Genomic DNA, 17567 nt, shown 5'->3' with positions numbered 1-17567 from the left:
TCCATTGTCTCATTTTGGAAATCTTTTAGCTAAGACTACAGTGAAAACTTCACAAAATGAGTCTACAGAATGGAAGAAACAGAAATCAGGTTTAGAAATGGAGCATCACAAAGCAAATCCCAGCTGTCAACTACTGAATTCACAGGAAAGGCCTCCTGACTTCTGCCTTCTAGAAAAAGGGCTACTTTGCACAATCAGCAGAATAAAGCAGCAAAGTTTTTTTTCTGAACTGTCCCCAAAAGAAAATGAATTAGATACCATTTGCAAAATGGGTTTTAACGCAACAAAAACAAAACCATATTTTCCATCCTGTGCAACTCACCTGTTGCAAGTGTAGCAGATACATTTTTGAAATACATGTGGTGAGACTATAGAAAACTTTAGAAATTCTTTCACGATGGTTCAGAAATAATCTGCGTAATGAAAATTGCACAGTCCAGTTCAGTTACAATTCTGCGTAATGAAAATTGCAGAGTCCAGTTCAGTTACAATTCTGCTATATCTAGAAATTCTGGTTAAATTTGAAATACAAATAAACAGGGTTAATCCAGGCCCTGCTAGGCCTATATGGTTATCCTACCAAGCAGCTGTTTTATGCACACAGTAGGGCAGCCTACTAATGGGTCAACATGTAGGACACTCTATGCCACTTTGGGGTCTCTTTTGTAGAAGCGGCTGGGACCGTTGCGCATATATTTGTTGCTTTCAATAAGACTCATAGGGACCATATGGCCTAAACAGATGTGAAGGCATAACGTGTGTTGATAGATCAGTGCTGGAAATGTGCCAGAGTTCCCTGCATGGGTGTTGGGAAGGGGAATGTTAGGCACACCATGAACAATATGCCCTGTAACAATTTGCAATGGGTTTTGGAGAGTGTGATGGGTCACTCCTTTGCTTAACAATATAAAATGTTAATATGCAAGGTAAAGGTAAAGGGACCCCTGACCGTTAGGTCCAGTTGCAGATGACTCTAGGGTTGCAGCGCTCATCTCGCTTTACTGGCCGAGGGAGCCGCCGTACAGCATCCGGGTCATGTGCCCAGCATGACTAAGCCGCTTCTGGCGAACCAGAGCAGCGCACGGAAACACTGTTTACCTATTTATCTACTTGCACTTTGACGTGCTTTCAAACTACTAGGTTGGCAGGAGCAGGGACCGAGCAACGGGAGCTCACCCAGCCGCAGGGATTCGAACCGCCAACCTTCTGATTGGCAAGCCCAAGAGGCTCAGTGGGTTAGACCACAGCGCCACCCACGTCCCTAATATGCAAGCTAGCTGACGATAATTGACAGTAACTGGTGGGTGTAAGCTGCCCAGAGTGGCTGGGAAAACCCAGCCAGATAGGCAGGGCATCATCATCATCATCATCATGTAGGTGGGAGGTGGGGGTCCATCACTTCCTCTTCCTCACTTCAACAGTCAGTAACCCTGAGGCAAGATGCCTACTTTAATGGGCAATTACCAGTTCACAGTTTTCAGTCAGTTCTGAAACCGTTATAATGACCGTAAACATTACTATTATTTTTGAAAAGCTAAAGAACCAGACTGAGAATAGCTAAAAACTACAAAATGAGAACTGAAGAGAAACTGTAGAAGTGATGGATAATCCAAACCAGTACTGAGAATCAGATTCCACCCCTGGCCGTGTGTCAAGACATGCTATCCAAGTTCCAGTACAATAAGTCTGCTCATTTGCTACCAGAAACACGGAAGTCACAGGTTTGTCTCTGTGTGTGCATTGTCTGAGTCCTTGTTGTATGGAGATGTGCAACTGTACCTGAGGAGTTAGTGGCAGTTCTCTCAATGGTGTGCTGTGTGAGATCCACAACCCGATCCACCTGGAACATCTTGAGGTCTTCTTCGTCCAAGGCAATGTCTCCTATAAAGGCAGCTGTGGGGGGCGGAGAGAGAGAACTGGTGAGGAAGAAGTTCAGTTCTGATTGCTTTGTTTAGACTTTGAAGGTATGGTGTTTGTTTTTTTAATGGATGGGAAAGCAGGACACATTCGCCGGCTTTGCATGTGATTTGTGTGAGAAACACCATGGTCACCAAGGGGAAGGGGGAGGGGGAGGGGACCAGTATTGGGAGGTAGGAAGCAAAAGACCTCAAATACACATTAGAAACAGTTTATTGAGCCAAAGAAAATGTGTTTTTGAGTTTCTTTTTCTAGTGTAACTGAGGTTATGTACACACTGGACTGTTAATGTGCTGATGGATTTCACAGATCTGGGATAGCTCAGTCAATAGAGCATGCGACTCTTAATCTCAGGGTTGTGGGTTCAAGGTCCATGTTGGGCAAAAGATTTCTTGCACTGCAGGGGGCTGGACTAGATGACTCTCATGGTCCCTTCCAACTCTACAATTCTATGATCCCAGATTTGCACAAACCTGCCCTATATATAGTGTATCATTGGAAGCATGAGGTCTGTTGTGGCTGTGCACCTTTAACTTTTTTAAAAAATCGAAATACAAGTTTCCAGTATACCAGACATACACAAAAAACACAAAATTAAAAAAGGAGTGTGTTGTTCCAAATCACACTTGCATGAAAGGCTGTCTCTTCCTTTCCTCCCTCCTGTACCTGCAAGGGCAACTTTTATTTTTAATACAGCTCTTTGGTGCAAGAGCAGTTCTGTGCCAAATAGCCATTAGAAAGGGGTTGATTGTCTTACCAGTAATTTGTATAGTTCATCTATGTTGAAGGTCTGTTCTTTTCATTTGCACTTTTGTGCACATTCAACCACACAAGCACTTTCAACTGAACACTTTCTCACTGTTTCACATTCACACTAGTGCTCAATGTTCAATGGGGTGTATTTGTGCTGTGTGTCCCCTCAGCTAGTACTTCTCCACCCTCCCTCAATTCCAGAAACCTGAGCTCCATTGTCAGCATGGGAACAGCCAATTTGTTTAATTTGTTGAGATTGAAATTTTTCAATATATCAGACTTGCAGAAAACACCAGAAGCCCACTGAAGAGCACCTCGCCAAAAACCCAGCCTTGAAGACTTCGTCTTGTTCTCTGATTTTACTTTTAAAACTTGCTAATTCAGCATATTCCATCAATTTCCATTCCCTTTCATAGATACTGCATCCTCCTGCCATTTGGGGGCATAGTACTCTCGCTGCCGTAGTTGCATATAGAAACAAATTCCTTTGATTCTTTGGTCCATCTGATCCAGTTATCTCTAAAAGAAAAGCTTCTGGTCTTTTGGGGAGAGTCTTCTTCTTCTTCAAAAAAAAAAACCCCATTTCATTTCATTATGTATCATCTCCCAAAATCCCTTAGCTACTCTGCAAGTCTACCACATATGGTAAAATGTACCTCACTTTCTTTTTCTTAGTAAATAAGGATGTTTGATATACAATCATCTTGGCAGCAAATTGTAACAAACCAACACTGATAAAAGACAACAGGAAGCACCTACTAGCATGCACACTGAGCAGTGCAAACAAGTCAGGAGCAGAATGAAACAGCTGTAAACTGGTCAGACTTTAATTCCCCCAGGACCCTTCCAAAGTCCACGAATGTTGCAACCTGTTTCTGTCTTTTGCTTGAAGCAGCATCTAATAACTCTCTATGCTACTTTTGGATAAGAGAATTCCAAAATAAAGCCTGAAGAAATGTATAATAATAATAATAATAATAATAATAATAATAATAATATTTTTTTATTTATACCTGGCCCTTCCCCACCAAACCGGGCTCAGGGCAGCTAACACCAATAAAATCACAACAAAAACATAAAACAATTCATTAAAATACAGATTAAAATACAATTTTAAATTTAATTTGTACTGCAGCCTCATTTTTAAGTAGCCCAGCAATCACACCAAAAGAATGAAACATCAGGGTTAAACTGAAACCAACCCAAAGGCCAGGTGGAACAGCTCCGTCTTGCAGGCCCTGCGGAAAGATGCCAAATCCCGCAGGGCCCTGGTCTCTTGTGACAGACCGTTCCACCAAGTCGGGGCCAGTACTGAGAAGGTCCTGGCCCTAGTTGAAGCCAACCTAGCATCCTTATGGCTTGGGACCTCCAACAAATTATTATTTGAGGACCTTAAGGTCGTACCCAGGACATACCAGGAGAAGCGGTCCCTTAGGTATGAGGGTCCTAAGCCGCGTATTAATAATATATTCAGCCCATTAATAGAAATGTGATACAGCTTCAAAAGAAGAGCACCAAAAGCTTTCATTAACTGAACTGGCTTTTTGCAGCTGTATCACATTTGTGGCTCTGGCACCCTGTGATCAACCAGGATCTGCAGATCTCATTCCTCCTTTGCTGCTCCCAGCCCAGCAGTCTCCAACCAGTAAGAAAAAAATGCATTATTAATCCCCAGATGCATGACCTTACAATTTATACTATTCCATTTCATTCCATTTCTATGACTCTAGTTCATGAGGTCATCTGCTTTTCCTTGCAGAATTCCTAGATCTTTATTGTATTAAAGTATTTTCTAAACTTTGTGTTTCCAGATTTCATCAACACACTTCTACTTCCGCCCACAGACTGTTTGCTAAAATGTAAATAAAGTAGTCCTGGGACCAGTCCCTACTGAACTGAAATTAGTTAATTCTTTATGAAATTAAAACATGCTTATAGCACAATACTCTTGTCATTTTACCTTTAGTTAGTTTCTGTAGGGCCTGGATCTCGTTTCCCTGTTTAAATAGTAACATTAATGTTGTATGGTATAAAATGCTTTACTGAAATCCAGGTATATTGTACGTATCAATTACGACTCCTCTCTGTCCAGTGAATAGTTCTCATATAAAAAAGGATGAAACCATGATCTTGTGTCCTGCATCTTCAAGGAAACCACACTACTATATGTCACATTAGGTAATTTTATTATTATTATTCCTTTAGTATTTATTTCAGAGACTTGCTTTAAGGGATATAGTTTAAGTCCTGTATGTTTGGGGAGGGGTCTATAGTGTTGGGATCTTGACCAAAGTCCAGGCCTTTCCCCTGAATGAAGGCACACTTGTTGCTTAAGAATTGTTCTAGCTTTATTTTAAACTGCTCTGGTAGGTTGGTTTTCCAATGGATAACTAAGCCATCCAATCATTTGTGTCTTGCCCTTTTCAAAGAAATTCAGGGCAGCAGACATGTACCTTGTACTGTCGCAACAACCCTGCAACCTGAGCAGGTATCTGAACTCACTTCTCCCTAGATCAAAGCTTTCCAAACTTTTCATGTTGGTGACATACTTTTTAAACATGAATCATTTTGTGAAACAGTAATTCAGTTTACTAGCAAACCGGAGGTTAAACTAACCCCTTTCCAGCCCTGGGAGGAACGTTTGCATGGCACACCTACACACTGCAGGCAATGCACTAATGTGCTGTGACACACAGTTTGGAAAGCTCTGCCGTAGATTAAGACCACTTGCTACAGAACACATTGACCAGATTTGCATTATCCCCTACCACCTCCATATTAAGATGCCTCTAATAAGACAGACCACTGGAAAATATAAATGCTACAGCCCCATGCCACCAATTCTCAACCTGCCCTTTCATACCATTATCAAATGCTGCAGAGAAATTCAGGATAATTATTAAATTTACACTCCCCCTGTCCTCCTCCTCCTTCATCATGACAACCAATGTAATTTCAGGCTCTGCAGAGCAGTGAAGCTTCAGTTTCAGGTTTCTGTGACTGCACAATGGCCTGCCAACAACTTCTAAATCTTATTTCCACAACCCAAAGTGCTTTTCAAAAATAAAAATCAATGCTGATATTTTCTTTAGTTCCCCCCCCCCCAATGTAGACATTCCAGATAATGAATGCTATCCTTGAGCAATATCATCAGGGATGCAAGGAATGTAGACAATATAGCTCAAGGTCTCTTTATGTAGGGGTTTCATCTCAAAGACTGTGATGAATTGGCTTTATCATCAGAAAACCAAACCAGGGTGGTTGGTTGGGTGGAGTAGCTAATCTAGGGGTAATATTTGCTCTCTCCTTATGAGAGCTTGGTTCTTCCAAACCTGAGGATGAGGTGAGGAATAAAACTTTCACTTCAGCAAAGCTACACCTTCGAAAGAATGCCCATATTCCCACCCTTCTCATCTGCCTTTATATGAGAGCACAATGCGCGAAGGGGAAGCAGCTGCCCTGACTGAGAGTGTCAGAGTTCCCCCATCAGCTCTGCTGGCAGCTGCAATGTTTGAACATCTGGCTCCCAGAAAGACTGCTGCATGTCTTAGAGATGTTTTTTTTTTAATTACTACACAAATTGTTTTAACCTTGAACTTCTTTTGCAAATTTCCTTTCTATTACAGTGGTACCTCTGGTTACGTACTTAATTCGTTCCGGAGGTCCGTTCTTAACCTGAAACTGTTCTTAACCTGAAGCACCACTTTAGCTAATGGGACCTCCTGCTGCTGCTGCGCCGCAAGAACACGATTTCTGTTCTTATCCTGAAGCAAAGTTCTTAACCTGAAGCGTTATTTCTGGGTTAGCGGAGTCTGTAACCTGAAGCGTCTGTAACCTGAGGTACCACTGTACACCCTCCTATTTTTCTCTCTGCACACACATGCTGCTGAGCCAATCTGAGCTCATACAGCCAAGGGATACTCAAATAACCTCCTATTCATTTGCCACACAAAGAATCAAAACCATATGGTCTAGCTGAAAGAAACGGATAACAAGCACTGCTCCCTGGGAGAGAACCTGGACTCAGTTCCCTCCTCCCATAGCCCAATGCAGGGACACTTCCCCACTCTAGGCAATTAATACCAGAGGACTCAAAGTTCAGAGTGTGTATGCAAAGGTCCACATTCTGCAATCAGCAACATTGAATTCTGTAATTAAAATAACACATGTTCCCATTTGCTTGTCTCCCCGCCCCCAATCTACAAGTTGTGTCATTTTAAGACTTGAAGCATGTCTGTGTAATTCTGGTGGGCCAATCTCAGAAGTCTAAGCTTTGCCTGAGCCCAAGACCCACAGGAGGAGGCTAGGCTGCTGGTGAGCCTGATGCTCACAGGTGCCATTCCCTACACTTAAAACCTCTCAACTCTCCCTTGGCAACTGAGGGTGAAACAGGACTCCTTAACTAATCCAGCTGGGGCTGCCAGCTGCTGGTTTCAAATCTGGATACATAAAATATTTAATATCTGCAAAAACATGTTTGCATGATTTATTCTGCTAATTTTCTCTTTCAAAGAATTTTACCTAATAAGAGATTCCCAAACATAGCGCCCATGCAGACAGATGCATGAAAGGAATCTCTAAGACCTAATCCAAAGAGGGTGGTGCGCAGATGCCATAATGAACGAAGGAGTGTGTCGTGTTCTATGTGTTAGAAGTGTATATCGAAACAGCATGCCATGTCTCCACACAAGCATCCCTGGGCTGATCAGCAGACTCTGCATTTGCTTTGCCATTTAAAAGTTCCTTGAGGGAACAAAGAGACAACCACCAGCCAGAAGTTTGCATAGAGCAAAATCATACAATGGGAATAAAGGCTATGTGGCGAAGCAATCCTGGAATGTGACACATGAGGATCCTTGGCGCACAGAATGGAAACAACTACAGTCAGTGAGTGAAAGCAAGCAGAAAGAGGCCTCTTGGTGCCCAGCTCCCAAAATGGACCAATTGCATCCCAAATTCATAGTAATTTGTTGGAAGCAGCAGAGCTTCCACTCAGCATCTCCAGGACCTTCCCTCTCCTTTTCTGACCCAGCTTGGTGACCCCTGGAGTGACGGCCCCCTGTGACAAAAGGGTGGCACCTTATTCCGACATGTGGGGCAAATAACAGAATTGCCAAATGCAAAGAGTGTACAAGCAGGTTCGTCCTTATTAGCTCCACTTTTGTAACCATATCTCAACAGCCACCTATCACCTTCTGGAAGGACATTTTAAAAGGCATCTTAAAAATCCTTTTTAGCACCTAGGCTTATTTCCTCCATGCCCAGGAAGTTGTATGAGATGCCTATTTGACACTGCAATTCCCACTGCAGAGCACATTAAAGACAGAATGCATCTGAATCACACTCTCTAACTCTCAAACACATCTGCTTCCAGGTTGGAAAGACCTGGCTGTTGAACAGGGTCAGGCTGGGCTCAAGACACATCCAGTCCCCCTGATTAACTCAGGGGACGCGTCTCCTGGGGGTTCTGTTGAGCAAGCGCACTAAAATTAACAGGAGCTGTGCAAGAGCACTACTGGAGTGTTATTTTTCATACAACAGGATGGTCAGACCATATAAAATAGGCTTGATTATTTAATAACTTATTTCGCCAAGGAGACTCAAGGTAGCTAACAAACAGTATTAAAACTGGAATAAAAACAAAAACCTGAAGATACGTGGAAATAAAATTACAGTATCTAACCTGTTTAACAAATTTCAGCAGCCCAAAAGTAACACAGAACTGAGCAAGCAAGAATTACATAATTAACCAAGAGCCTGAAGCAATATTGCAAAGGAGAAGTAGGGGAAAGTGGGGCACGTTGAGCCATTTTTTACTTTAAGCTCTACACACCTCAAAATAATGCACATAACAGAAAACCTTTGCATTTAATATTTATTAGGTACTATTCCAAACAAAATCAAAGGGTTAATGTTTCACATTTGATGGAATAAAATGACAAAAAAATCACATTTAAGTTTTTCAAAATAATGGATCAATGTGCCCCAGTAGTGGGGCGCATTGATCCTTCATTTGGGGCACATTGAGCCATTCCAATTTAAGAGCAAAGAAGGCATTTTTACTACACAGTATAAACTTCCAAAAGAGTTTCAAAAATATCTCAAAGTTCTTAAGAGTCAGCATCACTTCAACTTGTACTCATTAAGTGAACATGGAAATGTTACCATCTTAGAAACACGAGCAGTTCCTCCGAAGCAGAGTGGTTTAGGCAACAATTTTACAATATCCTCAAAAGGAATCAAAGCTTCTGGTTCAGAAGAGGGAGTGAACTTGGGCTGGTCATTCACTTTGGACAGAACACGTTTTAGAAATTTTACAATGAAGTCCCCATATTCATCAGTTCCGGTAACTTCAGCAACATAATGGGAAATTGTGGTTTTTCCTAAAATCTTCACAATAAGAAAGTTTCCCTCTTTCACATCAGTCATGTTGAATTCTATATTTTCTTCTTCCTCTAGTTCATCTTTAGAAAAGGTTTCAAAATCAGTCAAGTCACTTTCAAGCAGCTGGTTCGCATTCAACTTTTCTTTCATAATTTTTGACACAGCCTTTCCTGCTTCAATGTCTCCATCACTTTGATGTCTCATATAAATTTATTAATTTAAACATTTGAAGAAGTGTAAACTAACAGAATATAACACAAAAGCTAATAAACTATGAATGATATTTTCTATGGGGTACATTGATCCATGCTCAATGTACCCCATTCCCAATTGGATCAATGTGCCCCACATCACCATTTCAGACATAAATCTATTTTACGCAAAACAGGCTGGCAGCCATGACAAATATTTTAGTACATACTGCAGCTATGTTAACTATGATCACATAAATAAAAACATATTTCAGCTACCTTTACAACTTTTAGAGCTACATGGTTCACAATACATATTAAAAAAATTACTAAAGCTTACCTAATTTAACAAATCTGGATTTTTTAAAAAAACTTCTTTGAAAACCCAAACCCAAACCCAATGACAGTATGTAGTATCACTGTTGTTGTTGTTGTGTTGCCACAAACTTTGTATAAAAGCTAAAGTATGGTTTTAAAATGGAAAGGATCAATGTGCCCCATGGCTCAACGTGCCCCACTTTACCCTACCCCTGTCTGACCCCAGCCTTGCCTCTTGAGGTTGAGGGATTTGGAGCAGGACCCCAGCTCCTTCTTGCAAAGGAACATAGAGAAGATGCCAGCTCTTAAGGTGCCATCTAAAGGTAAAGACCACCTTGAAATGAGCCTGAAATCTAATAGGGAGCAAACGAAAATAATGTAAAGCTGGAGTTAAAAAATCAAAATACCTTATGACCCTCAGCAATCTGGCTGCAGAATATTGGCTAAACAAAGCTCCCAAACACTTTTCAAGGGCTGCCTCACATAGAACGTATTAATCTAGGTCTGCTGTTGTCAGGAGGGGCTGTAGACAGTGTACCAACCAAAGCTGGAAAAAGACACCCTTTGCCATTGAAGCCGCCTGCATATCCAACAGGAGTGCCAAAAAAAGGAGTACTCCCAAACGAGGTACAGTGCCTGATCTTTCAAGAGGAGTGCAACCCCATCCACAACTGGCTACAAACACACCTCTGAGTCACATGGTCCACCTACCAATGATCCTTCCATGTTGGCTGGATTAAGTTCCAGTGTACTGCACCCCAGCCAGTCCTTTGCAGCTATCAAACAGCGGTTTAGCCTTTCAACTGCCTTCTTAGAACCCAAATTTCTAGATGACCTCTCCAGAAGAGAGTGGGGGACAAGATGGAGCCTTGTGAAACTCCACTGGGAAAGACCATTGAGAAAACCAACAGTCCCCCCAGAACACTTTCTAGAGCCTCTCTCTCAGGAATGAATGGACGGTTCAACACCGTGCCCCCAGTTCCCACCCCTTCAACATGACCCAGAAGGACACCTTTGTCTATGGTATCAAATGAACAGGGTGACACTTCCCCTACCATCTACCAGCACAGATCACAGAGTGGCCAGAGCAGGCCAGAATCCAAACTGGAATGGATAATCGTTTCCATCACTGTGGCCCATGCACACTCCCCAAATGGTATTAGACATGGAGTGAGAGTTAGACAAGTCTGTGTGGAAAAAAGGTATGAAATTTACTGCTTGTAATCTATTGAAAGAGAATATACTGAAAATGATGTATAGATGGTATTTAACACTGGTGAAATTGGCAAAAATGCATCATTTATCTGATAATAAGTGTTGGAAATGTAAGGAGAAAGAAGGTACCTTTTACCACATGTGGTGGACTTGCCCCAAGATAAAAGACTTCTGGGGGGGAAATTATAACAAACTGAAAAAGGTGTTTAAAAATACCTTTATTAAAAAGCCAGAAGTCTTTTTGCTTGGAATTGTAGGAGATGAGATCCCAAAGAAAGATTATACATTCTTTTTGTACGCCACAACAGCAGCTAGGTTATTAATAGCCAAACAATGGAAAACGCAAGAGATGCCTACGATAAATGACGCAGGTAAAGATGTTTGAATACATGGAACTTGCTGAGATGACTAGAAGGATCCGCGACCAGAAAGAGGAGAAGGTGAAAGATGACTGGCAGAAATTTAGAGCAGTGTTTTTCAACCACTGTTCCGTGGCACACTAGTGTGCCGCGAGATGTTGCCTGGTGTGCCGTGGGAAAAATTCCAGCCAGAATATCAGCTTTGTGTTCAGCCAAACAGGCCCTGGTTGCGCACTGAATAAAGTATTTTATAATTTTCCATATTTCTGTTTACTTACTATTTCCTAATAAAGTAATTATAAAATACTTTCTTTGTGTTTATTTGATTCCTATTCAAGAGAATTACTTTATATATAGTCAATATAGGCACAGAGTTAATTTTTTTTTAAACATTTTCTAATGGTGGTGTGCCTCGTGAATTTTTTCATGAAACAAGTGTGCCTTTGCCCAAAAAAGGTTGAAAAACACTGATTTAGAGAGTATCTGAAGAAGGACCCAAACAATTACCGCCCAGTCAGCCTGACATCAATACCAGGAAAGATTCTAGAGCAGATCATTAAGCAAACGGTCTGTGAGCACCTAGAAAGGAACGCTGTGATAACTAAAAGTCAGCATGGGTTTCTGAAAAATAAGTCATGTCAGACTAACCTGATCTCATTTTTTGACAGAATTACAAGTCTGGTAGATGAAGGGAATGCTGTGGATATAGCCTATCTTGATTTCAGCAAGGCCTTTGACAAGGTGCCCCATGATATTCTTGTAAACAAGCTGGTAAAATGTGGGCTAGACAATGCTACCATTCAGTGGATTTGTAACTGGCTGACTGATCGAACCCAAAGGGTGCTCATCAATGGCTCCTCTTCATCCTGGAGAGATGTGACTAGTGGGGTGCCACAGGGTTCTGTCTTGGGCTCAGTTTTATTCAACATCTTCATCAATGACTTGGATGATGGGCTTGAGGGCATCCTGATCAAGTTTGCAGATGACACCAAATTAGGAGGGGTGGCAGAGGACAGGATCACACTTCAAAATGACCTTGACAGATTAGAGAACTGGGCCAGAGCAAACAAGATGAATTTTAACAGGGAGAAATGCAAAGCACTACACTTGGGCAAAAAAAATGAAAGGCACAAATACAGGATGGGTGACACCTGGCTTGAGAGCAGTATATGTGAAAAGGATCTAGGAGTCTTGGTAGACCACAAACTTGACATGAGTCAACAGTGTGATGCAGCAGCTAAAAAAGCCAATGCAATTCTGGGCTGCATCAATAGGAGTATAGCGTCTAGATCAAGGGAGGCAATAGTACCACTATATTCTGCTCTGGTCAGACCTCACCTGGAATACTGTGTCGAGTTCTGGGCACACAGTTCAAGAAGGATACTGACAAGCTGGAACGTGTCCAGAAGAGGGCAACCAAAATGGTCAAAGGCCTGGAAACGATGCCTTATGAGGAACGGCTTAGGGAGCTGGGTATCTTTAGCCTGGAGAAGAGAAGGTTAAGGGGTGATATGATAGCCATGTTCAAATATATAAAAGGATGTCATATAGAGGAGGGTGAAAGGTTGTTTTCTGCTGCTCCAGAGAAGCGGACACGGGGCAATGGATTCAAACTACAAGAAAGAAGATTCCACCTAAACATTAGGAAGAACTTCCTGACAGTGAGAGCTGTTCGGCAGTGGAATTTGCTACCAAGGAGTGTGGTGGAGTCTCCTTCTTTGGAGGTCTTTAAGCAGAGGCTTGACAGCCATCTGTCAGGAATGCTTTGATGGTGTTTCCTGCTTGGCAGGGGGTTGGACTGGATGGCCCTTGTGGTCTCTGATTGTATGATTCTATGAAGTATTGTAATATATAATGTATCCTTATGGAAGTTCAGATAGGTTTTTGGTTAATAATAATAATAATAATAATAATAATAATAATAATAATAATAATAATAATTTATTTATACCCCGCCCATCTGGCTGGGTCTCCCAGGCCACTCTGGGCGGCCTCCAACAAATATTAAAATACAATACAAAGTCACAGATTAAAAACTTCCCTAAACAGGGCTGCCGTCAGGTATTTTCTAAATGACAGGTAGTTGTTTATCTCCTTGACCTGTGATGGGAGGGCGTTCCACAGGGCGGGCGCCACTACCGAGAAGGCCCTCTGCCTGATTCCCTGTAGCTTTGCTTCTCACAGTGAGGGAACCGCCAGAAGGCCCTCGGTGCTGGATCTCAGTGTCCGGGCTGAACGATGGGGGTGGAGACACTCCTTCAGGTATACAGGATATTTATATATGATTTAATTTTTGGACAGAGTTGACTGATTTTCTTTTTATTAAAATTTAAGATTTGAGAAGAGGAACCTGCTATAGGAGATAATTGGACAATGTAGCTCAGAGAGGGGGACTGAGGGAAGTCCCCTCACAATGGAAAATAGCAATGTGATGGATTGTGAAATTGTTGTGTTTTGTTTGTTTGTTTGTTGTTGTTGTTGTTTAAAAATGCAATAAATATATATATATTTTAAAAAAAAGATAGTTAGAAAAGTCTGAGGGATGCAAAGAAAACAGGCCATATCATTGCCTCTTAAGACAGAGGGTATGAAGACCTCTCTAAGCGAGGCTGTGCGCATAAGCCTGACTATTGATTTTATCAGCCAGGACGGGCAAAGATCAAGACCACAGGTCATTGAACGTACTTCTCCAAAGGTTTTGTCCACTTCCTCAGGGCCAACAAGCTGAAAGGTATCCAGTAAAAAAAGGACAAACCTATACCCTATTTTCCTATGGAGCCTCTATGGACAAACAACAGCCCAGGTCAGGGCAGATTCAAGTTATTTTATCTGCAGCGAGCTTTGCAAACAAAGTGTTTGGCAAAGCAAGTTTCTGTGGCCTCATATAACTCTTTTCGATGACCATGAAGTTAAAAAGATCCTTCACAACATAAAATAGCTCTGCTGTATATCACTGAGCAGATACAGCAATTAAGCAGTCTTTGTCACCATCATTGCCACAGAATACTTTCAATAATGAACTCTTAACTGTGTTCCGTCACTCAGTCCAAATCCTCCTCCACTATCATTGTAGCCTTTCTCCCTCTCCTTTCATAGCTTCTAGGTCCTCAATAAACCATGGGTGGGTGGGTGTGCTCATGGTTCCACCAGAGGGGAAAGAGTGCTTAGGACTTATTGTGCCAATTGCAAGAGTCATTTCTGTGTTCCACAGACTGGCCAGAGCACTGGTGGAACTGCCAGGCCATGGCAGTTGGGAAATACCCGAGCCATCAGGAATCTCTTTGAATTCATCAGTCTCCAGGGGCAGATTTCCCTTAATTGGCACCCCAATCCTGTAGAGGTGGACAGCTGACCAGAACCTAACTTTATCAGGCAATGGTCTGACCATGACAACCTTACATTGAGCTCCCCACCATGCCCAAAGCAAAAGGCGAGGTGAAGCAAATGTCCTGCACAATGAGAAGGTCCAGATACTGCTTGAGTTGCCATTAAGGCCATGAAGTCCCAAGTTGCTCCAAGAAGGATATCTTTCACATGAAGACTGAAGTCACCCAGAACAACAAAGCTGGGGGACTCAAATGCTGCCAGAGACTACCTCTGTCAGTTCAGACACGGAAACTGTTAGAAAGCAGGGTAGGTAGTACAGTAGCAAAATCCCTATCTTGACCTGGATATGAAACTTCACATGCAGGCATCCAAACCCAGTAGACTGCAGACCAGGACCACGGGCAAGGGAGACAACCGGCAATGGCTGCTCGCTGGGCCTGTGCTGCTGCACCACCAAGTAAACTTGGTGGGCCCAACTCAGAAAGATAAAAACATTCCCTCTCTCACAGTATCCATGCAAACTCGGTGGTTCAAAACAAGCCAGTGTGATCATCCAGGAGTAAAGCTGAGGTAATAGCAGATTTCCCTTTCACTAACCTGGAATTAAAAAGCACAATAGAGCCAACGGAGAACTGACATGGCATAGCTGAGGACCACATTTGGACAGAGGAATGAGTGAAGGTATAGCCCCCCCTGAGATGTCTCTATCCTTGTCTTCTCACCTGGATCCAGATGGGGGTGGTGGCAGTTATTGGAGCCCTCGGAAAGCTTACTCCAAGTTTGCAGTGAGGTAGTTGCCCACAGGTCATGCCCAGCTTTGACAGTGAGCCTGAGAACATTTGCCTGTAGCCAGTTTGGCAGGGCTGCTGCATATGTGAGCAGGCCCCTTGCTTAACAGACTTCAAAGCAGTCGTAAGCTCAGTGGAGAGATAAGCTAAATTAAAGAGGAGACTTTGGGAAAACTTCCTGTTCCCAAAAGAAGCAATATGGGAAGCATAATTGCTTAGTCATACTTATGTGGCAAAAGAATGAGAAGATTCACAGAAGGTTGATTTTTTTTTCATAATGAAAAGAACTCCTTAATTATCTGAAAAAAGGGATCCATTGAAGTTAAAAGAGAGACTATTAAAGGAGGGGAAAGTGTGTCATGAGAAAGGCAAAAGTCACCAATAAGCTGCAAGTAGCTGGGGGGGGGGGAGAGAGACTAGACAACAGTTCCCAGAATCCCTAAACTGCACGCTTGACATTGTAACCCCCCCCCCCCTTGTCACTGTGTGCTAATTAGTGACTGATTTATCACAACTCTGGCAAGTCAGTCAAGCCAGCTTCATAACCCAAGGTTTGAAACTGGTTTGCTTTGCAACTGACCAGAGTTTGTGACAAACTAAGATCACACCACTCACTACAAGCGGAGATGAGGGGAAATTAACAATAATTCTGGCAAAATCCTTCTTCTGGCTGTGTCAGAGGCGGTGACGAAGAAGTCAAGAGCCTGAGGTTCTGCTTGGGTTTATTCCAGCTTGTACATGTAGCACTAAACCATGTTTTAGCATTAGGTACAAACACAGCCAGATTATACTTGCCAAAAGGCTCTTTTTTGTGTGTTTGCAGCAGCAGACTAACACAGCTATCCCTGAGTTTACCAGAGCAGAAGATCTGAACATGGTCAAGTAAGGATGGGGACAGAGTGGATAAGGCTACAGCAGGATGGAAAAATACTGATGTCTGCATCCTGTGAAATAGGACCACAACAGTGACTAGAAAGTGCATCATAACCCACAGCAAGGAAGCATCTAATGAACTTGCCATATTGTTCCTGACCTGCTTGGGACCCCAGGCTTCCTGAAACAGTGCCTTGTTCTGCCCAGACCAGCCCATTTGCTGAAGTTGTTGTCACTCGGCAGAGGTACACCTTGTCTGATGTGCTGCCAGATTGTGAAGCAACCTTCTACAGTGTGCAAATGTTTTGCCAGCTGGTAAAAACATACCTGTTCACACAAACATTATTGGGCACTGATCTGCACTACCAGCTCTACTGAAAATTATACAGTTTTTCTGTGATTTCACTCATGTGGAACTGGCATCTGGTGCAGAATTTGGATCCTCATAATTAGCAGCTTTCTAGGCCTCATGGCTCTGGAGAAACACTTGAGGATTTGCAGACTGTCTCCACTAAAGGTTGGAACTTTTTTGCAATGAGTGGAATATTCTGGAGATGTGCTCTGCATCCTGCTCTCCGCACCTCTAGTCATCTCCCCCTATGCAGGCATCCATCCTGGTTTGCCCCCCGTGCATGAGTATCTTAGAACTCTAAAAGATTAATTTAGACTAAAGATGGCTCATGCAAAATAAGCAAACCTTCTTGACAATGGTGTGCGGTGAATTTTTCTTTGCAGGGCAAGAGTTGGGGCTAGTTGCCAGGTGAAGGAAGGGGGCTCAGCAGGAGTTTGGCAAGGCTTTAGCAAGGGCAGCCTGCACAGAGCCAAAAACAGCTGGAGCCAGGGCTGCCTCTACTCCTTGCCCTTCCCTCCTATAGCCCTGCTCAACACCTTCTTTTCCACACAGGGTGATACGGTGCCCACCCACCCAGCCTGCCCTCTCCCCCTCCACCCCACATACAGGCTCCTCACCTGCATGCACACGTATACATAAAAACATAATAAAACATTAAACATTAAGAAAACTTCCCTATGCCGGGCTGCCTTCATGTGGCTCGGGGGTCGGATAACTTCATACCCTCCAACATTTCTCTAATGAAAATAGGGACAACCTACCATACCCTCCAATATCTATCTGGTGAAAATAGGGACATCCTAAGGAAAAGCAGGACATTCCAGGATCAAATCAGAAACTGGGATGATGTCTGTAAATCTGGGGGTGTCCCTGGAAAACAGGGACACTTGGAGGGTCTGCAGTTTCCTCAGGAGTATGTGTGGGCACCCTACTGCTGCTCCCCACTTCCTTCCTCCCCAACCTACCTGCCGGGTGCTGCTTCCCGGAGCCGCTAGCCGGGCAGCTGAGTCGGCAGGAGACTTTCCCCTGACCGTTTGCTAGAGAGGCTGGGGGTGATGGGTGGGTGGAGAATTCGGACACCCTGCCCCCA

General features: G+C 42.9%; 1 protein-coding gene across 2 annotated transcripts in view; it reads right to left on the bottom strand.

Moving 5' to 3' along the window:
- Positions 1–17567, bottom strand: part of BMP1 (bone morphogenetic protein 1) — a 155839-nt gene that overhangs the window by 80400 nt on the left and 57872 nt on the right. For both annotated transcript variants that reach the window (XM_033171950.1, XM_033171949.1), the window contains exon 2: positions 1780–1893. In XM_033171950.1, coding sequence (XP_033027841.1) covers positions 1780–1893 — 114 coding nt within the window. The remainder of the gene's footprint in view (positions 1–1779; positions 1894–17567) is intronic.

Source organism: Lacerta agilis, chromosome 15 (assembly GCF_009819535.1).
Source record: "Lacerta agilis isolate rLacAgi1 chromosome 15, rLacAgi1.pri, whole genome shotgun sequence".
Taxonomy (NCBI): domain Eukaryota; kingdom Metazoa; phylum Chordata; class Lepidosauria; order Squamata; family Lacertidae; genus Lacerta; species Lacerta agilis.
The sequence above is the reverse complement of the archived record's forward strand: the minus strand, read 5'-3'. Positions and strand labels throughout refer to the sequence as shown.